Below are 10,107 nucleotides of genomic sequence, written 5' to 3' on the forward strand. Positions count from 1 at the left end.
AACGAGACTATATTGAACTCTGGAGTAGGAATACACACGACTACAAAAAAAAAATCTATATTGTTCGTACCAATTAAAATCAGACTATTTTCAAGGTATTTATAAATATGTTTCCTTGAAAAACAATGCTTTAGCATACATTACATCGAATTTATCAATTATTTTCAAGAACTAAGTCTTGTCAGCAGCGATGATTTGTGCTGAGGTCTAAACACTGTTTCACTTTCGGTTTGTCCGAGTACCTGCACAGGAGAGTAGATTAAAATCAACTCCCAAAAAATAAAAGTTGTACGCCGTTGATATTTTATACAAAGGATGATGCTATCCGCAGGGTATTTGTCTTTATGTTTTAATGAATCCATTATACCAATGCATTTATAATACAGCGAATTAATTTGGTGCATTTTAATATATTATTACGGCCCCAATTAACCGCAAATTGTAGAATTTAATGTTTTTGACCAATAAGGTAGAACGTGATATTGCTAATCGCATATTACAATTTCAGGAAAATCGCCATTGTGATATTGCGTGAAATGACAATTTCTTATATACTCCTTTAGTAAATCTACCTGTATTTTCAGATAAACCCTAAGAAGACTCAGACGGTCGTTGTGCTTGAAACTACGTCAAAAACTAAAGTTTGTGTAAATTGCATATTGTTAAAAATGAAGAGTTTTGATATTGATTTCCCCCCAAAAAACAAACAAACAAACAAACCCGCCTCCTTAAGATATTATATTTGAATCGATTTACCAAAGCGATATTTGTTTTAAAAAAAAACTTACCGATATGAAACTGGAAGCATTAGAATACCGGTTTATAAATAAAATTTGTCTTATGTCTATTTCAATGCCCCCAAAAAATCTCTAATTAACCCCAAAATGCAATACAACACTCTGGTATGCTAAGTTAGAGTGATAACAAACGTTTCAATGGCTTGCCTTTCTGCAGATTGTGAACATTTTAAAAATGATTTTTGTTGTAAATGTTGTTCCCCTTTTCCTCCATCAAATGGATTATGAAACAAAATTATACAATTTTAAATAATGTTATAGCTAAAGCATTCAAATTGCATTAGATAATTATTTTACAAAGCTAAATATTTCTTAATTGCAAAATCAAATAATAAGGTACTTGAAACTTAGAGAAAAAGTCAATAAAAATATACCATAATACAACTCAAAGTTTCCATTTACGGACACTGTAACATTGAAGATGTCCTTGTCATTTAAACAAAATGCATTTCTATCTAGAATGCACAATTCTTTGTTGATCCTGTAATTTACGCTTGACTCATCTTCCCAAGTCAAGGGTTTCTGATCCGTACCTCTCCTCACAAACCCTTGACAGATTTAGCGATAAAAACTGTGGCTAATTTTCATTGGTTCCAAGGGTAAAGCTTGGATCCAATGAAAAGATATCTCTCATAATCAAATACGTCATGCAAAAACAGTAATGGCTGCCTCCGTAAGTGGAGGCATGTGCCGACTGTGTTGGGGTCCGGTACCATTAAAATACCGGCGATTAATCTTTTCATCATCATTTAAGGTTTTAAAACAACTGACAGAAGTTCTGAATTACAGCCCGAGTCAAAATGACGGACATTCCCATTATTTGTGTTATGTATGTTTCAACAAATTGAACAAATTAGAGAAAATTGACTTTGACGTTGAAAATAAGTTAAACGCATTAGCTGTGGAAAAAGCTTCCATATTACAAGAATTACGGAACAAAAATACTGTAAATAAACTATCGTCGAGGACAATAGAGACGTCCGTATCAACGAAGGCTTCAGTTGGAATTTCCTCGCGTGTGGTTACATGTCCCGTCACCCCTACAAAATGTATTAACCGCACCAAAAGGACAATTCTCCACACTCCAACCCCACGCAAATCCAAGGTGCATATTCTTGGAACACCCAGGAAAACAGTGTTGCAGATGGAAACTTCAGCTTCCTCCAGAAAGCGGCCTCAACAATTGCTGTTCTCCCCAATGAAAGCCAAGGTACTCATGAATGGTTCATATATATCAGCTTTTAGTAGTTATAGTTAAAGAATCACAAGTTTAGATTATATCAAACAATATACATGTATTATAATTATTATATTGAAATTAACTTATAGATATCATACAGAGGACAAAATGACAGAAAAGTTCGGACAAAAATAATAAGAGAGAAAGGACTGTATAGTGTGATGGTGGGAATTGTCAGAGGCAATAAACCAGAGGTCATTCTTAATAAACTGGTGAAAGTTAAAAACTTTAAAGAGAAGGCAGTGAAAGTTCTTTCAAAGTGTGTGAAAGAAGAATGTAAACTTCTTTGTGGTAAAAATGATCCTTCAATTTTGAGGGGCAATACCTCTGAGGACATAATTTCAATTGATTTTCTAAAAATTGCAAATGAACTGAAAGAGAAAGCTCCAGCCTTCTCCCAGATACTGGAGGATACTATGAACACTACCAAGCCTGTAGCTTTGGTATCTTCAGCAGCAGTTATTTTGCACCACAGAAACCAAAATATGTCACTTATTCACCATGCTGTAGGTCAGTTATTAGACCATGGTGGAGCCACTGATGAAGTATGTGCATTTATTCAATTATTCTCACTAGTATCACCTTCATTCTAAGGTTAAGGACTTAAAAATTCAATCCCTAAACAAACTCATTTTTTACAATAATCATTTCCAGTTTTACTTTTTTCATCTAAAATTAATGCAATCTTTGAAAAAAATACTCAAAATATTCAGGACACAAGGATTATATTTAGGATATTCATTACTCACTGTAATCATCATTTAAACAGCTAATTTACTCGAAGTAATTTATTTGTTTGTTTATTGTTGATTGTATCACCCTACCTCGTAGGTTTTATATTTTGAAACATATTAGATTTGGACAGTATGATAACAATTTAATGTTCAGACTGATGTAAATTCATTATGATTTTAAACATTTCACTTGCCATTGTTTTCCTTATCAAATTACAATTAAGATTTAGATTTGTGTTAATGTGTGATTGCACATAAGTATGTATTACATGATCTACATTTCATTTCATATTAGACAATAGATTTGCTTAGATGCCTTGGATTTTCTGTGGGCTGTTCAGCTACTCACAAGAAGCATGTTTCACTGATTGACATTCAGAAGAAGAAGATAGAGAACACAATTCTATGTCAGGTGCATCAATCAAGTCTTCAGTTCAACAAGAAGAAAACCAAAGAAATGGTATCTGCACTCCATGAACAAGATGTGACTGATAGTTCCAGTTATTTCACAGACTCCAGTCAGCAAGGTATATGTTCTAGAGTGACAATGCACTCATACTTTGACATGAACTTTTCAACTGCCTACGTCAGTGACACAGCCACTGCTAAGTCAAATATGTCATGCTACACAACAGATTCATGCAACTATACATGTACATCTACCGTCCCACAAGCTTGCCATCTTCTGCCACTTAATATATTCACTAAAGTTGGGTTGGTACAATGTCCTGCTGTGTCCATGTGCTGAAGCTTTGAGGTAGATCCAAGTAGTTGTGTTGCCCAGTCAAATGACAAGTCCACAAAATGTTATGGGGAGAAGTACATTTTTCGAATTGAAAGTCAGTTAAAAGAATCTGAAATTCAGCCCCCGTTCGATATAATTGGTGACAATTTGGACATTCTTAAATCGACTTCTTCTATGACAAAAGAAAATCAAAGGAAAAGTTTTCACTGGTTTATCTTAGTTGGTTTACAACGAAGAGTGCTAGATTCAACTATGCTGGATGATAAACCCAAGCATGACATTTTATCACTACCAAACCATTCATTTTTACCCAATGCCCAAGACATCAATATTTTGGAAAGAAACATGAACCATCATATACTGAAGGTTATCACAAGACATGTTAAATGCTTAAAGTCTTTTGCTCATTGTGTTCCAAAACACATCGATCATCCTTTCATGGAGGAAACCTCAAAAAAGTCAACTCATTTCATACTTGATTTGCTTGACAAAAATGAAAATTTGCATGATGACATAATTAGCATATTGGAGCACATTCATCAGAAGTATATAGCACATACTCTTGGGGAAAAAGCAGAAGTTTTAGAAAGGAAAGTATTTGGTGGTGATGTGCTTACTAATGAGCGAGCATACACAGCACAACTCGCAATGCAGAACTGTGAAACAGATTATTACAAACTGGGAGGACTTATTCACAGACCAGAGGGCCTTCACAGAATGATGAACTTTTTGCTGGTATTCCCCTTGGTTGATATTCTGTTCCTGTTCTAAGAATTGGTTCAGTTCCTGTTTTGGAGTTGTTGGTTATTTGGATGGTTTCTGCTTGTGTTTGTTACTCTTGTAAGTGTTCCATTATCATTATTTTATTACAAGTTAGATGAATTACTGTAGAATTATTATTATTTGTGATTTCAAGATTTTTGGATACTCACCTGTGAATTTACATCCTTGATAAATGAATTTATTATTCATTTTTAAACAAGATAGTAAAAATTCTATGAGCCTCAAGTTTAATATAAAAAATACAATGAATTAAAAAAAAAATAACCCCCACACATATAAGTGATTCCACAGTCAAAATGCATAGGTATTGAAAATGGATGCTGGTAGTTTAGCCACCACTTTTTTTATTAAACACTTTACTTTAATCCATTATATACAATTTCCCAAGTGTTATGCAATGCCTTAGTATGATGCTTCAGGTTTGTTTGCATGAAATTTGAAATTTAACTAACATTGCATATTGTTCACAAATTAAAGCCTACTAACAGTTGAAGTGAAAGAATTTGTAATGTTTGAATTGTCAAATTTACTTCAAAAGAATCAACTATTTTTTTTTCTATGGCACATCAATCATAAAAAGTAAAAATCTGATGAATTATGTTTTCTAAAAAGGCATACTTTGTTAATATATATATTTCATATCAGTAGTCAGTACATGTATATCGGGGATATTATTTAATATTTTTGCAATTCATTTTATTAATCTGATACATGTTTCAATAATTGCTCTTGTATTTTCTTGACTAGTTTATATACCAGGAGTTCTACAAACCATCCTCTGCATTTGAACAAGGAACACTCTATCAACTTCGAAATGTCATTCACAGAGTGGATGTTACTGGAAAAGATAAAGTTGTTGAAGCATACAGGTATGTCTATTAATTGGTTTAATTTTCCTAACTTAAGGAGATAAACACAGATATTTTATTGTCAGTCTGTTTTGGTTTTGTTTGTTTTTTGTGTGTTTATTTTTGGGGGTTTTTTTTGGGGGGGGGGGTGTGTACTGAAAATTGTACATGTAGTTATACATCCATATAATCCATAAAATTTTCATAGAGCTCATTATGCTTTTGTGGAGGATGCTTTGGATGCATTTATACTTGGGGCCACAATGGATGTTATGGGACTGAATGACCTAAATGGATCTCCTCAACAGTGGAACCCCAACATTTTATCAATGTATTCAAATGAGGAGCAGCTATCATGGCTTAGAAATCTGGCTGAGGCAGTGATCAACAAACATATCAACTTGCAAGGTTAACATTACATGTAACCCCATTGAAACATGTACAAAGTTCATACCGTGATTCTCTTTCTCATAATGAATATGACATTCTATTAATTAAGCAAGGAAAATCAATACAGTATATGACTAATATATGCTTTTTGTTTTGAATACAACACATAATTCACCTGCTGATTATTCATAGTTTACATTTAAGTCATTTTTTTAAGCCGATTTTCTTCCTTTTCCACCTATGCAGTTTATAGCAAAATCATAACCATCTAACCATAAAAATCAATCAAGGTTAATTCCATGAACATTATTCATTGAGGAGACACATAGGGATAAGTTTTATAAAACAATACTAATTATTATTTATCTTTGAGGAGACACATAGGTATAAGTTTTATAGAATAATAGTAATTATTATACTTTCATGTTAAATACTAAAATCTGATTGGTTTAGACGCAGTTGACAATTCATTCTAATACCCTCGGCGTTAGCAACACACTTGGCAACAAGCCGATAGAACGAATTGTTACATGCGCGTATATTATGCGCGTACGGTTCGCCGTAGAACTCACGTCTTTTCTATATAAAAGCAGTAAAATTTGCTATAAAATAAAGACATTCAGTATAATAAAATAAATAGTGCCTGCTTGGGAGGGTACCAGTTGAAATTGATATTCAATGGTTTTCGAGGGGTGTCAATTTCAACTGGTACCCTCCCAAGCAGGCACTATTTATATATTATTATGTTCGGTTAACATTTATTTTGTTCTAATGAAACTTTTCAAATTTCTAAACTCCCAGGATCAACTCATCTCCAAGATTTGGTTGAAGAAGCTGCCAGGCTAGACGCACAAAATGCCAGGCTACATAGCATGTTTGATGCCGTCACCAGTCAGTATATGTGCACGTGTCAGAAAAACTACAAGACAATTGGACACTTTAAACGCCATCTAGAGAGAGAACACAATTGGCATTTCCTTACTGCTGCACGAGAAGAACCCAAAAAGGGGGACAAGGTTGCAGTATGGCGGTCGTCGTTCATGAAAGCTGCTCTTATCTTAAGAGATACATCTGATGCTTATAAAATGGGCGACGGAAACCGGATATTTTTGAATGCAAAATTTGAAATGCTGTGTGCAAATGTTGCCGGACATACCAAGTATCAGCTTTGGCTGTGGAGAATGATGGCCTATGAACAGGCCATCTTAACACCTAAGCAAGCCTTTGAATACAAATGGAATACAACAGCAAATCTTAACGGAACTATTGATGGAAACATTCCAAATGACAACTTAGTGGAAATTTGTGTTCAGCTAGTAAAGAAGAAAATAAAAGAGCAGGGTTCAAACTTTACCTTTAATAGTGCCCAGACTACAGCATTAGCATGTCAAATCCAAGATGAGCTGAGAGAGAATATTAGGTATCAGGTGTCAATGAAACCCTCTGGTAAATCAAGGACAAAGACTGATAAATCTTCTGACATAAATTTGATGCTGATGGAGTTGATGGCAGGTGACATCTTTGAAAACATTCAAGGGCGCCAATTTGAAAATTTCAAAAACATAAAAGATGTTTTTGAAAAGGTAAACCTTCATAAACTGCACATTTGGATAAGTAAGCAAAAGGAGAGAGCATCGTTTGAAATGATGTAAAAGTTTATACATTGTGAATGTGTGTTATCAATTAATATGAACTGAGAATTCATTTTAACGAGTCAACATAAAGGGCAATAATAGCTAGATTCTGACTTGTTATAATTTTTTATGTATTTTTAAGCTGAATTTTTAGTAATTTTGGAATCAATTTAACTTTAAAAAAACCCAACTTATTCCATTTTGAAAAAATGAGGTTCTCACGGGTTCTTAAAGTGAGTCATATAATCACTAGAATAACTTCTAGAGAAAATAATTCAGAACTATTCAGGTTCTAAATTTACACCATGCTAAAAATTCTGCTTGCATGATGTAGGCTATTTAAGTGTGATTGAAAATATACATAAAATAAAATTTTATCTGTGAAATTTACTTATCTTTTATTAAATTCTGACAAAATTAAACTTCAATATGCACAACTTAATACATCAAGTGAAGTCGTTTTCAGAGTCTGATGAACCATATATTATAATATCATCAAATACATCATCAAAAATCTTAATCACTTGTTCAGCAGTGTCGAGCAGCCAGATTGTTCCATATTCCATCACATCGCTTGTTGTAAATATTCTGTGACAATTGTCAGTAATACACTTAATAGTTTCTACACTTAGTTCCGAATTGTTGCCAAATAACTTAGGTAGATTACTTTGTAAAAGTTCTAGTTTATGTTTGAGAGTTATCTTATTCTCATCAGTCACATCACGTTGAAATGCGTCCTCTTCCTGTGGCTCAATTGCATTAAATACAGGATGAGATAGCCTAGGACAGTCTAAGCATTTGCAGGTCTTTTCACAAAAATCACAACATTCATGCAAGTGTTCAAAAATGTGTGAATGAGCGTTGTATGCTTTACACAAAATGTTTCTTCGGCACTGATCCTCTGATTTTATCAATGAAAGAACGTCGCTGTCTATTTTTTTTAAATGTCCCTTATGATTTTTGTATAAAATTAATTCAACAGAGAATTCACCATCTCTTCCTGCCCTGCCCATTTGCTGTACTAGTGTGTCAAGGTCACGTGGAGGTCCATAGTGAACAACATTATGCAGGCCTTTAAAGTTCACTCCCATTCCTGCAGCATTTGTACTAATAAGGACCCTAATTTGGCCATCTTCTGACTCCATATCAATGCGAATTTTTTCCTTGATGTGCTCTGCGGTTTTGCTGTGGAACATTTGTACTAAAGAAGCATCACATTTCCGTCTGAACATGGTGTAGAGAACGGCGCAGTCTTTAATGCTTTCACAGAATATCACAATTCTTTGTGCATTTTTTTTCCTTGAGTTGAGTTCGTCAATAACCCATGAAAATATGTCACTAATGTCAGAATTATTTTTTACACATTTAACATTAATCTTGATGTTTGGTCTGTCAGGACTGTCAATTATTACAATGTGATTATCACGGAAACATAAACTTTTCAGGATTCGTTTCCTATTTGACGGACTTGCGGTTGCTGTAAGAGAGAGTAGTGGAATGTTCAAACTGAGGGACCTCAACTCGCCGATCTTTGAGAAATGTTCCCTGAAGGCATCATCAGAATCCTTTTTCTCGCCCCTATGAAATACATAATAGCAATAACAGTCAGTCCTTGTAGATGAAATTATGTCACTAATAATTTATTTGCCAATTTACTATATCTTTCATGAAATAATGATTCAATGCTTAAATATTTGACACTCTTACTTGACAAGTGTTAGCTATTTTTATTTCAAATTCAAATGAATTAATACATTTTTTAATCATGAAATGTTGGGCATGAATATTCCTATAAGGGTATTCTAAATTGTATTATCATAAAATAAACTGTATTTATACTGTTAGGTATTAATTCATATATACACTACCATTGATAAACTGTGTGTGCCTCATCAATAACTGTCAACTTGTGTCGTTGAGAAAATTCGGGATGTCGAAATATTCCTCTCCATTTGTCGTTTCCAACCAGCACTTCAGGATTTCCAAAGACAAACTGATAATATCCCCTCGTAACGTCGTCTATACAGCAATCTTTTTTCCCAATATATGTTGCTTTCAAACCTAGACCAGATAGTCTATTCACCTGCTCTTTCATGATGCTGAGAAGTGGGGATATTACCACACACACACTCGACTCGCCAAAGATAATTGGACAACTTTCGTAAATTAAAGATTTTCCACTTCCCGTCCGTGTGCCTACGAAAACGTCCTGGCCAGCCGCTAAGCCCTTTATCCCACGAATTTGATTTTCTGTCAGTTGGATCTGAAAAAAGTTCTGTATCTCCGATATTTTTACACTGATAGCCGCCATGTTGTCTTGTTTACGATATTTATCAAGTAGGTTATGAAAGCTATCGCGCGATTGGTTGAACCCAGTAGTTTAATTTCAGTGCATTCGCTAGATGTCGCACCTGTCAGCCACAGTTTAAATCGCTTAATCTGCCAAGGGTTTGTGGGGAGCAGAGTGGACCGAAAACACTTGGCTAGCGAAGATGCGCTTGACTAGATGCAAGTTACATTCAAATATTCTCCAAATCACAGGACTATTCTTTAACGAATTTATTGTCTGATTGGTACATTAATTCAGCAGTCCCAGGTTGTAAAATTTCTATATTTTAAGAAGTTGTTTCACGTTTTCAAAAAAAAAAAATAATAATAAAATACAAATAATAAAATATATATGATAGCAATCAGGTTTATTAAGAACACTTTTAACGTAACATTTTGGTTTTCGTGACTTATTAAAAACTGTTATAGAAAAAATAATAAAAACTATACCGTAAAGGCCAGTGTTGAAAATGTAAATTTCACTGATCTGTGAATAATTAAATCCTTGCACTGATCAATAAAAATTTCCTCTAGTATGGGCTCTGATGCAATGAGGTGGGAAGAGAACGTCTTACAAGTACCTTGTAAAACGTTCGTGAAATACCAGA

General features: G+C 34.0%; 1 protein-coding gene and 1 pseudogene across 1 annotated transcript; one reads left to right on the forward strand and one right to left on the reverse strand.

Annotated features, from left to right (window-relative positions):
• The first annotated feature begins 1,774 nt into the window (after window positions 1-1,774).
• LOC128183493 (uncharacterized) lies at window positions 1,775-5,168 on the forward strand (annotated as a pseudogene).
• A 2,029-nt stretch (window positions 5,169-7,197) lies between these two features.
• Window positions 7,198-9,657, reverse strand: LOC128183494 (uncharacterized). Its single transcript, XM_052852515.1, has 2 exons — window positions 9,040-9,657; window positions 7,198-8,749 (listed from the first exon to the last, which is right to left on the reverse strand). The coding sequence occupies exons 1-2, from the start codon at window positions 9,480-9,482 to the stop codon at window positions 7,618-7,620; spliced, it is 1,575 nt and encodes a 524-aa protein (XP_052708475.1). The 5' UTR covers window positions 9,483-9,657; the 3' UTR covers window positions 7,198-7,617.
• Window positions 9,658-10,107: the final 450 nt, after the last annotated feature.

Source organism: Crassostrea angulata, chromosome 5, assembly GCF_025612915.1.
Source record: "Crassostrea angulata isolate pt1a10 chromosome 5, ASM2561291v2, whole genome shotgun sequence".
In the NCBI taxonomy this organism is placed as follows: domain Eukaryota; kingdom Metazoa; phylum Mollusca; class Bivalvia; order Ostreida; family Ostreidae; genus Magallana; species Magallana angulata.